The sequence below is a fragment of the Anopheles stephensi genome, chromosome X, assembly GCF_013141755.1.
Source record: "Anopheles stephensi strain Indian chromosome X, UCI_ANSTEP_V1.0, whole genome shotgun sequence".
NCBI lineage: Eukaryota > Metazoa > Arthropoda > Insecta > Diptera > Culicidae > Anopheles > Anopheles stephensi.
Genome location: NC_050201.1, coordinates 7,019,073 through 7,034,007, shown reverse-complemented (window position 1 = coordinate 7,034,007; position 14,935 = coordinate 7,019,073). Strand labels below are relative to the sequence as shown.

The window sequence follows — 14,935 nt, the reverse complement described above, 5'->3', positions numbered from 1 at the left end:
CCAGGTTGAAAAGGAGACAGGCAAGCCCATCTTCCTGGCGCAGGCTCTTGGTGGTAGCAAAGGGTCCTGAGAGTTTTCCATCCACCTTCACCTGTCATATTGATGTTGGTCATTGTCATGCCTTTCAAGCCTGGTAAGCTTGGCCGGGATTCCAAAAGAGCTCAATGCGTCGTACATTTTTACCCTGGCTATGCTGTCATATGTGGCTTTAAAATCAATGAAGAGGGCCATCTTCTCCAAGATTTGCCCCATCGTGAAGATCTCTGGTCAGTGGTTGATTTTCCGTTTCGGAATCCTCTCTGATAGTTTCCGACTAGCTCTTCGACGAATGGGACAAGTCGATCTTGTAAGATTAGGGAGAAGATCTTGTAGGCGGTATTCAACACCGTAATGCCCCTGTAATTGCTGCACTCTAGCCTATCTCCCTTCTTGTATATGGGATAGATGATACCAATGTTGTAGACATTATAAGGCATTTTTTTGCCTATGCTCGGTTAGAGTCGTTTTTTAAGTGTTTCGGTGTCAGCAAAAAAAAAGAAAAAAGAACAACTGCTACAATTTTTCATTTTATATATATATTCCATTAAATTTAGCACGACTAATTTAAAGCAAAAAAACAAACCAAAATTAAACACTTAAACGCTACAAAAAAAAGGAAGGGATTTTTGTTCCGTTCTCTTCCTACAATGTGCTGCAAATGGTGGTGGTCCATACATGCAAATAGTAAGATATTAAAAGGAAGAGTTTAAATTTGATAGTATAGTCGTACGAAAGGGGAAAAAATCAGGTTCCAGAAATAGGAAAACGCTTCCTGTAACGCTTATGCGTTACATTAGCCAAAAAACCGTTACAGCTTGAAGAAGCAATAATAGTGTTCGCTTGTTCGGGGACTCAACATTTGTGCTTGTACGAATGTATTGGTCACGCACGCATAGATATATTAGGAATATATTACTATCTCTCTCTCTCTCTATCTTTCGCTCTCTCACTCTCTCGCTATACACATAAGAATGTTTCATAAATAGCTAATATGGTTTCCCTTTTTTTTTTACTAGAATCGCGTTTTTGGTTCCTTTTCTCATTTTTTGAGTGTTTTGTGTTACAAGCAACAACAAAAAAAATCCAATTTAGCATTTTTTGTTTGTTTTCGTTTGCACACAAAATTATCAGTTTAAAAGGACGTTGCGGGAGAGCGGGATTTGAACACTTAGCGGCCTAGCAGTTTGTGGATAACGGGAACGGGTGTGGGTGGGGGGGGGGAAGGAGGGGAAGACCAGGATTACTACTCCCCATGATTCCCCGCGTTACACGTTCGTCGGCGCGTCCATCGCGCACACGATCGTTTTCATGACGGCGGCCGCTGCCAGTGACGCATAGTTTTGCCATTTGCGTGACGTTGTGCCGTCCTTGTAGTCGGCAATGCCCTTCACCAGGATGAACGCGTCCCGACAGTTGCCGACCACGCTGTCCAGCACCGAGTTCATTTCGCTGTCCGTCGCCAGCAGATGGTACGCCTGGGCGTAATCCGTCCGGGCACTGTCGGACCGCACCAGCTCGTACCCGGACCCGATCGGACCGGCATGCAGGCGGGTTTGTGGCGCGCCGGCCGCATCCGTATCGTCCCCCCCGCCATCCTGTCCGTCGAGCTGTGCGATCGGGTGCGCTACCTCGATCACGTTCTTGTTGCCAATGTTCATGTACAGCTTGTCCGTGTTCGGTGCCGGGCGGGCAAAGTCGTGCTCCGCGTGGCCACCCCGTCCGCTTAGCTGCTGCAAACCTTCCTGCACGTACTGGAGCCACGGTTTTTTGCCGTCGTCGTTCTGCACGAGCGTGCGCCCGATCGTCTGCAGACAGTCGTCGGCCGGATAGTAACGCTTCACCTCGCTCGGACCATTGTTGTTGTTGCTGCCGCTGCTACTGTACACGTAGCAGTACGGTTTCGGTGCATTACCGTTGGTGGCGTTGGTTGCGTCCTGGGCGGAGGGAGCGGCTGCAATCACGACGTCACCGAGCCGTACGTGGCGCCGGTAGTCGGTGTAGTGTGGGATACCGCCCGCTACACCCACGATAAACACGTAGTCCACCTTCTGGAAGGTGCCGAGCAGGCGGGTGGTGGTGTTGCCGGCCGCCGTCATCGCTTCCCGCGTGCTACCGACCGACGGCAGCTTGGTGCTGACAATCCGATGCGCTCCAATGTTGCCGAGTGTGTACACATTCGACTCACCTAGTTGTTAGCGGGGGGGGAGGGTGAAATAAGAGGGGTAAGTAAGAGACTAAGTGTGTATGGGATTAACAAGCTACTAGGACTACCCTGCACCTTTAACAAAGAAAACTCACACACGAAGCAACAAATACAGTCGTCAAAAATGCGAAGTGTAACGTATGCATTAAAAAATAGACTGATTTTAAGGACTTTTTATTCAAACATCCCCTGTTGTTGTTTAGCGATCTTCTTCTTCTTCTTCTTCTTCTTTGGCACTACACCCTTGAAAGGCTTCGACCTCTGCCTCTCTATGGCTTTCTATGACTTGATTTTACTCAAAGCAAAGTAGTCAGTCATCACTACACGGGAACGGTCCGGATGGGATTAGAACCCCGGTCCTCTACCGTACCGAAGACCGGCGCTGTTGTTGACTCCACCACCGTTGGGGTAGGATCCGAGACTCCTTTCGGGGTTACACAGGCTCTCCTACCCAACTCCTATTCCGTCACGTCCTCGTCGTACAGAGTGGTAACGTTCCCCACCACATATTCTGCAACTGCAACTGGTATGTCTGTACGTAGGGGGGGTAACCAGACGTTAAACCGAACTGCCACGAGGCCCTCCAGAGGTATCTGGGGGCTTGAGCGCAGGGCCAGTCACCCTGCCTCAAGTAACCTATTGACTACGGACAGTAGTTGGGCTGATGGGCTCATGGAACGTACGCACTCTCTACAGAGCCGGGAAGCAACTTGAAGCAACTTGATGACGCCCTAGCCATACTGAACATGGACCTCGTAGCTCTACAAGAGATCCGTTGGAGGATCGAATGGTGTGCATATCAGGCGTGGTAGTAGTAACCGCTACAACATTTACTTCATCTGCCACGACCGCCACCATATGCTCGGGACGGGTTTCGCCGTCGGTTCGCGGCTGAAATTCGAAATCATCGGCTTGCGAGGTAGATTCTTCAACATCAGCCTCATCAAAGTTCACGCCTCTATCGAAGACAAGGATGAAGAGGAGGAGGACCTGTTCTGCGGCCGCCTCACAAAAATCATTGACCAGTGTCCCAGGCACGGCATGTTAAAATCATCCTGGGGACTTCAATGCAAAAGTCGGTAGGGAGCGAATGTACCGCCAATACATTGGAAGTCACAGTCTACTAAGCACAGTAACGACAATGGTAGTGGATTGGTCCAGTTTGCAGCTGCAAACAATCTGGTTTGTGGGAAGTACCAAGTTTGCGCGCCGGGACATTCACAAAGCTACGTGGGTGTCCCCTGATGGAGCCACTTCCAATCAGATCAGACGAGCCTGTGTGAACGTGAGAACGTAACGCGGGGGCCAAAACCATCGATTCAACACGGCTCAACACGGAGTACTCACATATGCCTCTGAGACATGGACTCTGTCCAAAACCGACGAAGCCTTCTTAGCCGCGTTCGAGAGGAAGATGCTCAGAAGGATTTTTGGCCCCGTATGCGGTCAGCGACATGCTCTCCAACCTGTACGAGACTCGCCAGGCGGCCGGTGGGCTGGTCACGTCATGAGAATGACACCGGACGACCCAGCCCGTAAAGTCCTTTTAGGCCGTCCACACGGACAGAGGAGGCGTGGTAGACCCGCAGGAACTCACGCCATATATCTAGAGACACAAGACCAACTAGTCATATCCACAATGCCCAAACCCCCCCCACACAGACACAAAACCACCGGAAAGCCATAAGTACAAGCAGAATTTAAGAGCGCGATTTTGATTCCCATCACCATAGACACGTACACATTCAACACTTGGCAAATGGATAAAAGCTTCCTGTGCGCAGGATATTCATTCTACACAATCAAAATGGCGATGCAGTATGCTGACGAACTCTGGTGCGGGACACAAACACAAATGGGAACCCAAATGAATCCTGCTTGAGCGTGTCTTACCGAACCGATTCTTTCTCCTGTGTTTGTGTCGCTCCGCTTCGTTAGTGGTGGACTTATCGGTGGATGTTCCTAATGTTTTTAAAAGAAAATTTAGCCAAACGGGTTTGAAGATGATAGGAAAAATGTTTTTTTAAGAAACCACACGCCAACCGAACCAACCGGAAAGTGGAAGCTAAAGACGCTAGAAGGTCTAGCTTAAAGACGAAGGGTGCTTATATGGTAGTTTCTTCTAAAAACAAAACGATTAGCATGCACGAAAGTATCTCTAGTTCGGTGAACACCGCGGACCGCTACCGACTCGGTTCCATCCGGTTGTTTGTGCTGCTTACCTACGGTCGTGTACCGCACAAACGTTTCCTTGTTTTCCAGCATCGCATCGACGGCAAGCTTTTCGCAGTACTGCGCAGTAATGATGGCAATCGTGGGCTGTTTGTTCGACGCGATCGTTGGCATTTGCTTCACGATTTTGATGGCCTGGTCGTCATGGTGAATGCGGGTGAACGAGTTGTACTCCATCGATTTAATGAGGCCCCGCTCCTTCAGCACCAGCATGATGGCGAGCACTTCCTCCTCCTCCCATCCGTAATCCCTGCGGGAAGAAATGGTGAATGTGAGCTTTTTTTTTGCGGGCCTTGTTTTGGGGGAGGGGTCTGGCTATTCCGTACTTTGCCAGATCTTCCGGGGTGATTGGGTTGGGATAGGCTTGCTCGATCAGCTCGAGTATCTTCTCGGGCGTCAGCGGTACCACCTCGAACTGCTCATCCTCGAACGACACTGGAGGTAAAAGGGAAGGCGAGAAAAAAAGGGGGACGCGGTTAATTGGATTGCACTGAACACGAATAAGTTTTTTTCTTCTTATGGGATGCACTTAAAACAGTGTAGTACAAAACTTTGTGTCAGTAACGGCAATCAAACACAAATCACAAATTTAAAACGACGATCAGTGTTTTTGAACGGGGAAAACGGGAAGTTCGACTGTTAATTGCTAATAGCATCATTTCAAACGGTCGACACACGGGTAGACATCAGCGGGTTATTATTTTAAAGTTTTTAATTAAATTTTCTAACTAATTTAATTATAGTTTAGTCGCCAATTATATCACCAGAATAGAGGAAGAAACCAGACAGTAGCGAGTGTGGATTTATTTTTATTCGTTTATAACTCCGTACACCAAACAACCATTGCAGGACGAGATTTTGAACAGTGACTACAGTACATTCACATACATTTTTGTCATTAAACCATCTCAAAAATAGGTTAGAATAATTTAAAAAAAATATATAAAAGTTAAAAAAGCTGTTAAAGCAAGCGTAAAATTTGAGCGATGACTAGAGAATGTGCACAATAAAACCAACAAAACAAAACAACTAAGGGGAAGCAGAACCCCCCCCGTCCCCCCCCCCCCCTCCCTCCACCCCCTAACCCAACAACTGAACAACGAACAACATTAAATTCGCACGCCGAAAGCTACTGAATGTTAGGACGCATTAATCCGAGCAGCATTCCGGCTGAATCCCCGTTTGATCGGTTGATTGATTGTGTGTGTTAGTGAGCGAGAACGTGGGGCACAGGCCCCTAAAAACGTTAGCAAACAAATTCTACATTAGCTCGCGGTTGTACATGTCGACCCAGAGGCGCTTCATTAGTGTTTCGCCGCTAACGAGCGCGCTACCTTCGTCGCCGGTCCGCTGCCCATTGTCCTTCCGCTGTCTTCGCTGACTGACCGGTGTAACATGAATGCTGCCGTTACTGCTACCAATCAAATCACCACCACTACCACCACCACCGGTGAAATGTTTCTGATCCCGATCGTTATTATTTGTGTCAGTTAGCTTGTGACAGTTGCCGTAACAAATGATCACGTGCCCGGGACGCGCTAAAGAATGGCAGAATGAGATATTGGGTTTGTTTTGCTTTTTTTTTTTGGGAGATGATTAAGTAATGTAAAGAATGTACAGAGACTCCCAAATTGATATTCCGTGATTCAAAAAAAAAAAAAGAAAAGCGAACCCGCCCTCGTCCCCATAAAGACAGCTAAAGAACACTTACAAGGTCGCGATGGAGGTGCGGACGTTTGCTCCAATATCCGGAGCTCGATCTCGATGGCTTGTATTTCGTTGTACCCTTTCTGGAGCAGCTTCATAATCTTCTTGATAAACCCGACGTAGTCTGTGGAAACAGTTTGTCTGGTGAGTTTAGGGTTGCTCACGCGTACCGCACGGGTGCGCACTTACCCCGAGGGAACTCTTTCGGGCTGACCAGCTCGCGGAAAAAGTCCTGCGCAACTTGGGCCTGCACATCCTCCGACGTAAGCCATGGCCGGAACCAAAACTTGATGCGGCGCGATTCCTGCGAATGCTGCCCACTGTTGGCGCTGACGAGGAAGACACGAAACTCGAGGCTCAGCTGGGCCGGTTCGCGCTGTCGATTGGATTGCTCTAGATTTGGCAGGACATATGTATAAATTTGTTACGAACATCCTTACGAGAGCAGCTACCACAGCAAGCGTACCTTCGGCAGTTTTGTTAATGATGATGCCCCGATGATCGCCACCGGCCACGTGCGTCCGTTCGCCCACCGCCTGTATTAGCTTCCGCTCGATCAGCAGCACGGTGGAAGTGTTTGTCTTGCCGAGCGGTGTCATCACGACCTGCTCCTCGTCTGGCGTTTGGGAAGGAACTGGTACCACGCCCGGTTCGGTGCTGGCTTGCTGCGCCTTACTACCCAACTGCTGCTGGGAGCGGTCGGGTTTCGGTGGTGTCGGTGGTGGTGGCGGACGCTCCATCCGCTTCACTGTCGGGGACAGCATATCGCGTGTGTGTGTGTCGCGTGGGTCCTCCTTAAGTTTTCTTGCCTTCCTTGAAACTGTTTTGTCTATACAGCCGACGTGGAAGATTCTGAAGAAAACAAAAAAAGGAAGAAAAACCAAATCGTCGTCATTGATTCACGAAAGCGCGTAACCTTGCTTTTCGTGACCTGGTGTGGTGCCCAGGGAAAACGTCTTCTTTTTCTTGTTGTTCCCTCGCCGTAAATCGTAAATCTTAAACCAAAGTTGGTAGTGAGAATATTTAGAGCTCGTAAACGAAAGCTGGAAGGGGGAGAATGGCTAGAGAGAGAGAGAGAGAGAGAGAGTGATACGCGAATCTAGTTCGTGTCGCAGGCTGACTCCCGGTTTTATGTGTCCCTGTCACGAATACGCCATATCGCATCGTTCCCAATATTGCGACGTATCGCTTTCGAACTACCCACATCCAGATCAGTATCGGGGATTGGGAGTGTCAGTGAGGTTCCGCACAATAGTTGCAACCTAGGAATTGGAATAAATCATCCCAAAAGTTGGAGCGCGCGCCTATGTCTTAATACTCTGGTGACCCTGGGAAAGGCGACCGATCGATACGACTTCAAGAGTCACGTTATTGCCGTGCTAAAAAGGGTAACGGTGTTGGAGTAACATCACCACAGAGCTACTGTCGTGTCGCAGCGAAGGAACAGATGTTGGAAGAGAAATTTTCCATTACATTCATTTTGTCCGTGCAGCGACCAACACATCGCCCACCGTAAAACTTGGATGAGTTGACTATTTTCCCGCTACGCCAAAGAGCGTGGGTGCAGTACCCTTAATGCCAGCGGACTCGCTCCAACGGTAGACGATACATTTCGCTGTTTATTTTGTTTTGTTTGATGATTCGAAGAAAGGTGGTCTGGTGGGTTGAATCAACTAAGCCGCACACACGGCGATTTTCTTTGCGACGGGAAAAACCCACCAAACAGACGTAGGTGTGCGACGCAATCAATAACTTCCGTTGGGTGTTGGAAGAGGATTTTGGGAAGAGGGGTATTTGCCAGCGGGGCATTTTCCCTTACATTCGCGTTGTTCGGTGCGATACGGAAACTCTTATCGTCCACGGAGGGAAAAATGGTTGAACGGTAAACGGTTAAATGGAGAAATTGAATTGCTCGTCTATAGCCCTAAATTGACAGATCGATTATCGATTGCAAACTGTTTGATCGTTCCCTACCTGTGACTCCCCCGTTTTGGTATGAGCGTCGTGGGAATTTCGGTGTAAAACTGATTATTATTATTATTATTTATTGTCCGCTAATGATGGTTCAACAATTATCTTTTACACTTCAAGGAAAACGCGGGGATGACAGTAGGATTAGGTGGCAAGGAATGAGGCTTCACGAAGACGGACACGAAAACGAGACAGGGGGACATTATAGTCGAACAGGTGATAGCACTTATTGAATGCCGATAAAGGGTATGGCGGGATGGGATATAAAGGGCAGGTCTATCGCGGAGGCGACGGGAAGGAGCATAAAGCGGGATGGTAGACAGGAGGGAAGGGACATCAAGTGCATTTAGCAGGAGACCTGCAATGAAGCTAGCACGGATATGGAAATGCCTATCCTCAATGGATATTCTCGGGGCGGTCCAGTGGCCGAGGCGAAAGCGGTGCCGGTCTTCACACGGCAGGGCCGGGGTTCAAATCCCATCCAGACCGCTTCCCCCTCACGTAAGGCTGACTACTTTACTACGGGTAAAACTAAGGCACAGAAAGCCAAAAAGACGGAGACCGGCGGAGACCTTTCGAGGTTGTAGTGCCAAGGAAGAAGAAGAAGAAGATCCTCAATGGTTTCTAGCCCAAGAAGACGGCAACGGACTGCATAGGAAGGGAGAGCGAGATGAAGCGCCGAACAGCTTCAACGAGTGAATTTGCTCTGAACACTCTCCAGTCTGGCCATCGCAGTGGAGCCTCTTGGGGGAGACCAGACTACAGCCGCGTATTCCAAGGAGGATCGCACCCAACAGCAGTACAGGGACTTCAAGCAGAGGGGATCGCAGATTTCGGACGATAGCCTAATGATCAGACCCAGTGATTTGTTAGCCTTGCTGATAACATAATCGATGTGGGAACTGAAGGACCGCGTTTCGTCGAGCCACACACCTAGATCCTTTACAGAGGATACGCGACGTACAACTGTATCACAGAGGATGTAACTAAACGAGAACGAGAACGAGAAAACGAGATCACACAACACTTATCGGGGGACAGGAGTAGGCCATTTTTACGAAACCAAACAGAGAAGGAATGAAGTACAGTTTGGAGAAGACAACAGTCAGCAGACGAGGACACAGGAAGGAAGGTCTTATGAGCATCTGCGTAAAACCTTTGCCGGTGAGGATGGAAATACAGTCATTAACAAATAACAGAAATAAAATAGGACTAAGGACGCTACCTTGAGGAACACCCGAGGAACCTACGAAGGAGTCGGACAGACATGTCGAAACTCTAACGCTATACGATCTCGAAACCAGGTAAGTCTTCAGCCAGGACAGTAATCGACCCCCGATACCAAGTCTCTCCAGTTTGGCAATCAGCAGATCGAGGGGAACACTGTCAAAGGCAGCACTGAAGTCGGTGTATACGCCGTCAGTTTGACGACATGATTCACGGTAGCCCGGTCTAATAGTATGCGCGGATGAGTCATCTCCGGCCACATCCCCGGAAGTAATGCGCGATGTGGGAACTTTCAAAACCCAGTCACAATACGGGCAACGGTTCGTGGTGGCCATGTTAACCATCACCCGCAGAACATTGGCTGCCTGGGTGCTATCTACAAGCGTGGTTCCGGTTTTGTGGTTGCAACCAGAGGGAGAAGCTTATCACTGGGCGACATGTTCGCACCAAGCGCACTCATTAGTGCCATTCGTCACACGCTTGTGGGGATGTCTTTTTTTCCTCATATTTGAATTTTCTTTTGGGGATGAATGCTCAACCATTCCACCATTGTTTTCCCTTTGGTTCGCAAAATCGTTTGTTACGTTTCACCGTTTTAAACCCCTCTGCTGCTCTTTGTGGTGGGTTGCGCACATTGGGATTACGCAGTTGCGGGAGAGCAGAACCACATAAAAAAGGGCATTGTGCAATGGGGAATCATTGTTTTCGACCAATTTCACATTTCCAGCCAGCTGGCCTGGCACGAACGCATCTCGGCACTCGAAAGCGCCAAGCTTCCACATAATTTATGTACTTCACAGCACACCCGGACGATGGTTTGTGCGCTCTCGTTTAATGCGTTGTTTACAACAAAAAAACTCTACGCGACGCAATCCTGCGCTCAATGCAGCACGGTATAAACACTGGGGAAGTTGGAATATAAACATCCTGGGAGTTTTTAAATAAACGTTGCAGATTAAGGAACACGGTCGAGAGCAAGCATCTGGTGGTTACAGACACTGGCGCGCACTGACATTGGTCGTCGTACCGCCGTAGTCTTCCGGGAGGGGGGTGTTTTGAAGCAAGATCGTCGCACGTGCTGCTGTTTCAGCCTTCACCTTTATGTCCCATCCGAACCACAGAAACACTTTGCAGGCGGACAATAAGCGGGGCTGTGTGCTGCATGAGTGCGTCAGCCGAAGTTGCATTAGGTTGCTTTTGCAGAGGACAACACCTGTCTGACCTCGGTCGTATCCGCGGTTGTATAAGTTAATAGTCGAGTTATAGGCTAACTCAATCGTGTCCATACATCTCATATAGCTTCCAATTCCAATAATATTCCTAAAAACCTCTTCACCTCTTCTGTAGGATCCGTACATCTTCTCCACCGTAGTCCATCTGGCCAGCCGAAATATCCAGCCACAAGCACAAAATCAGTGCAACGTCATTACATTAATGAATGGTCATCAAGCGCACCCTATAACAATCCAGCAGCAGCATTCGCACAGTATGATTAAACCGTACGCTCGCTTGTGGAAGCATGCTCCGCTTGTAATGATTCAGCAGCAAGTGGTTCGTTTCTACCGATGACATCATCGTCCTGTGTCCCATCATCGCACGAGCTTTCCTATCGCGACCGCGCAGCAGATACACCGTGCCAACAGCGTCAACAACTCCACCGAATGACACATTCAGCGCGAGCGGGGCAACAGGGCCACCAATCGCAAACCTGCGATATGAGGTAATATGTTGCTATTCTAATTTGTTTATAGATTCAATTTCAAACCAACCGAACGATTCACCCAATCAGATGGGGAGAGTGTACCGCAGAATTCACAATAAGGGTGATTTGAATTTAAATGTTTCCTTCACTGCCACGGCACGGAATGTGTTGCAGGAGCCGCGTACCGGACGACCTTGCGTGGTGTTGCTGCTGCTGCTGCCCGGAGCTAGAGGTAGCGTGATGGTGGTTGCTCTGCCGATTAATTTACGTACTTGCACCGGGTTGTCTGGTTAGAAGAGAACGTTACCGCCGCTCCTATGTTTCCGAGTGGTCCGAGTTTTGCACGAGCGATTAACGAGCGTGATCCAATGCCAACCTGCAGCAACCCTGAAACAGCGGTCGAAGCGGGAACTGTTGTAACTGCAGGCCTGGTGTTTCAGCGATGGTGTTTCTCCCCCTCATAACCCTAATGATTGATCCCGCCTGCGCTGGCTGGCGTGAGTGTGTTTAGATAATTTTTTTCCCCCGAAACCCCTAACCTCCTGGCCCACAAAATACTGTGTAACGCCATTGTATCGTTTACGTAATCGGAAAAGCGACTGTGCTGAGCAGTTAATAGGTTGATCCTCCTCTGGATGGATTCCCTCGCTTCCAGCCGAGATGAATCGTAAGTGAGAGTTGATGTTGGACATGAATCTGTGGCCCAGAGTGTGGTAAACTATAGCGCTGTCGATAGCAAAAGACGTTGGTTGCTTTTGGCGGGTAGAAACACAAACCGGGCTAATTAAACGATGAATGCAGATGGCAAGTCTCGATGGCTAGATGCTCCATTACGGAGCATGGGTTGATAGATGTGGGGATTGTTTGTTCAGCCAGCGTCAGGAGTGAATCAGAGCCGATCGGCTTCATTATATTTTTTCATTACACGTAGACACGCATCAAGTGCTGTGCATGTAAGACTATCCAGTTACGAGTTAATTGAGTCATGGAAGGCAGGAATGATAAGTCACTGGTCTACAGAGGCTATTGTTCTAGCAGTGACGGATCAAGAAAGCTTGGAGGCCCTAGGCACATTGAATCTCTTGACTGGACCAGAGTCAAAAGAGCATGTGGAGATACTACACGAGTTCCTCTAAGTGATCGAGACTCCCAGTGCGTACCTTGGGAAGAGGGTCCCAAGCATCTGCTTAACTTAAAAGGAGAACATCGTCAATAATTTAGATACGACTCCAAGAAGATTCTCAGAAGATATTGCCTCGAAAGGATATTTAGGCATCTTCTTCTTCTTCCTTGGCACTACAACCTCGAGAGGTCTCGGCCTGCCATATTTCTGGTTTTCTGTGACTTAATTTTACCCGTAGTAAAGTAGTCAGTCTTACGTACGGGGAGGCAGTCTGGATGAGATTTGAACCCCGGCCCTGTCGTGTGAAGACTGGTGCCGCTGTTTCCTCGGCCACCGGATTCAGCATCTATCGATCGATATTTCTAACTGAATCCAGCCCAGAGTATTCACATCGTCGAAAACCTGTTGACCATGACTCGCGCTAGTGGTGCTCTAACGCAGGAAGAATTAGTCAGCTCATGGGGTAAACCTTGAACAGAAAACCATAATTCGCTGACGTTTAAGCATCCAAGACCGTAGATTCTGATCAAGGTGTTCATCAGTTTTTTGCAGGAATTCTCAACACACTTGCTGTCCAGCAATATCTTGCAGCTTCTAGCGATAAGGGAAGCATTCTGCCAACAAGACACGCTTGTGCCACCTTTCGTGTCATGTCCAGGGCAAACCTTGAAGTCATCACCGTTTGTTGGTGAAGCGCTGGCTGGATATTGATCGTGGCCAATACAGCAGATGAGAGTATGACACACCGGCCGGACTGGCTGGTGCGGGCCAGTCAGTCCCGGTTGATTGGTTGATTGGTTTCGAAGGTGGCCGCGTTGACACAAGGCTCTGGAGCATCACGCTGTAACTTGAGCGGTACACACAACACGCATCAGTACGCCCCGTCTTGCCACCATTCCAGCGATAACGACGCTCTTTCCGCTTCGTGTAGTTCAGTTTGCGGTTTTATCTCACTTTCTTTCTGTTGGTCGATTTCTGGCCACGGTGCGGCATCTGCTGTGTGTGTGGTGCCACTGGACTTATCATCACGCGTTCCGTGTGTAACGTACGGACGAAATAAAATTGGAGCAACAAACATTTGCAGTCGAAAAACTGCGCGATACGGGCACGTTCTTCTGGGCGTCCGTAATCGGTGCATTCCCGAAACTGGAAGGGCTGATAATTGCATGCTCCCGGTACAAGCACACACAATGGGCGTGTGTAGCTTACCAGCCATTTGAAAACCCAAGTCCCACTACGATCGACCGAAGCGCGTTCAAGGGTGATGGTGGGAATTGGCCTCATCAAATCGGTGAAAGAACAACAAGCACGCGTCGATTGCGGCTGGGGAAAAGTGCAGTATGTGCTCTAAAAATAAATCACCATCGTTCTCCGTTTCTGGTGGACGCACCAAGGGTCGAAATGCATCGAATGGACATCTGAAATTGGAGAAGTACAAATCGACGCAGAAACCGATGGTAGAACTTGGGTTCGATAATGCGCACGTCACTTGCATCCCGCCGTTTGGAAAGGCGGGTAGGGTCGGCTCAAAAGCGCGTTCCAGGGTGGCAAAGGTGACAGCGTCACCAGTCTTCACTCGACCCGACCGGGTATCGAATCTTGTCTGGACCGTCTTCCTCCGAATATAGAACCAACTGATCAGGCTTAGGAACCGACCATTTTAAGTCAAGGAAGCCTGACCGAGGTTGTAGCGCTTGAAGCAGCAGAAGGAACAACAACAGGGAAAACCAAGCTTATATGAGGATGCCGTCCTTGGAAGAGGGTCGAAAAAAGGGACTGTGCACAGCACCCCTTCACGCATCATATTTCTACCGGCTGGACTTGGCGTGTGTGTGTGTGTCTGTGCGTGTGTGTGTGGATTATAGGATTTATTCAATTTCACTATCGCTTCGTGTGACGCGCTTTAGATAAGCGGGCGATCCAACAACAACAAAAAGCGGCCACAATTCTTGGTAACCAGCCAGCCACACTGTTCCCAGTTCGACACTTACACACGCGGAGATTACACACAAATTATCACTATTTGATCGCAGAACACGGCACGAATTCACCTTCCAAAAAGCACAAACAAACCTACCCGTAACGAAAAAGAAATTACAACACCGGAACCAGTAAGGGCACGCGTTCTGTGAGAACTGACCGGCGTTTTACGAAACACTTCGAACTGCGGTAAAACGCGAACTGCCGTACGGGAATCACACCGAGAGAGATGCGTGTTTTAGCTTGCAACGAACGCACCGACAGACTGACAGCAGCGTACGTAACGGCTGTGTTTTGCTGTCGCGATATGGCATCGCTGTGTCGCGGCTTGCTCGTTCCATCTCGCTCTAGCTTGCGGCTAACGCGAGCGTACGGTAGCGTTCGCTGTTTCTGTCACGCATACGCAATCCCCTATACCAACACTATAGGCAGTATGACGTGAGGCCTAATCCAGGGGACGGCAAGCATTTTCAGCGAGCGCTTTTTTTAACGCGTTATTTTTGTTTTTTAATGCGTAAAATATAATTTCTCAATAAAGTACATGTTTAATGTAATAAAATTATATTTCTCTCCCATGACTTTATTTTTCCGATCTTTGGCTTAAAAAAGATCGCGCCCCACTGCATCAGCGGTCGCTCGCCACGGGATGAGTAACGCTGCGTTATGAGTATAAAAAGAATAACGACACACACACACTAATGCACTTCACAGAGCAGATGCTGGACGTACTGCCGTCATGATCATGTGTCGC

At 48.8% G+C, this 14,935-nt stretch overlaps 1 protein-coding gene across 9 annotated transcripts; it reads right to left on the bottom strand.

Moving 5' to 3' along the window:
• Nucleotides 1–553: 553 nt before the first annotated feature.
• LOC118516969 lies at nt 554–14,495 on the bottom strand. 9 transcript variants are annotated; one of them, XM_036062813.1, is made up of 10 exons: nt 14,282–14,470; nt 11,354–11,468; nt 6,648–7,033; nt 6,371–6,574; nt 6,186–6,305; nt 5,809–6,012; nt 4,801–4,909; nt 4,465–4,724; nt 4,136–4,204; nt 554–2,224 (listed from the first exon to the last, which is right to left on the bottom strand). In XM_036062813.1, the coding sequence occupies exons 3-10, from the start codon at nt 6,943–6,945 to the stop codon at nt 1,305–1,307; spliced, it is 2,184 nt and encodes a 727-aa protein (XP_035918706.1). In that variant the 5' UTR covers nt 6,946–7,033; nt 11,354–11,468; nt 14,282–14,470; the 3' UTR covers nt 554–1,304. The 9 variants fall into 9 exon arrangements, with proteins under 9 accessions (XP_035918706.1, XP_035918693.1, XP_035918702.1 ...); XM_036062800.1 differs by lacking the exon at nt 11,354–11,468 and adding an exon at nt 7,113–7,224; XM_036062809.1 differs by lacking the exon at nt 11,354–11,468 and adding an exon at nt 7,113–7,176.
• Nucleotides 14,496–14,935: the final 440 nt, after the last annotated feature.

Coding starts and splice junctions, on each gene's coding strand:
- LOC118516969 (XM_036062803.1), bottom strand. CDS start 6,945: ATGCTGTCCCCGACAGTGAAGCGGATGGAGCGTCCGCCACCACCACCG. Junction 6,013..6,185: donor CGCACCTCCATCGCGACCTT/GTAAGTGTTCTT, acceptor GCCATTCTTTAG/CGCGTCCCGGGCACGTGATC. Junction 4,725..4,800: donor ACCCCGGAAGATCTGGCAAA/GTACGGAATAGC, acceptor TTCTTCCCGCAG/GGATTACGGATGGGAGGAGG.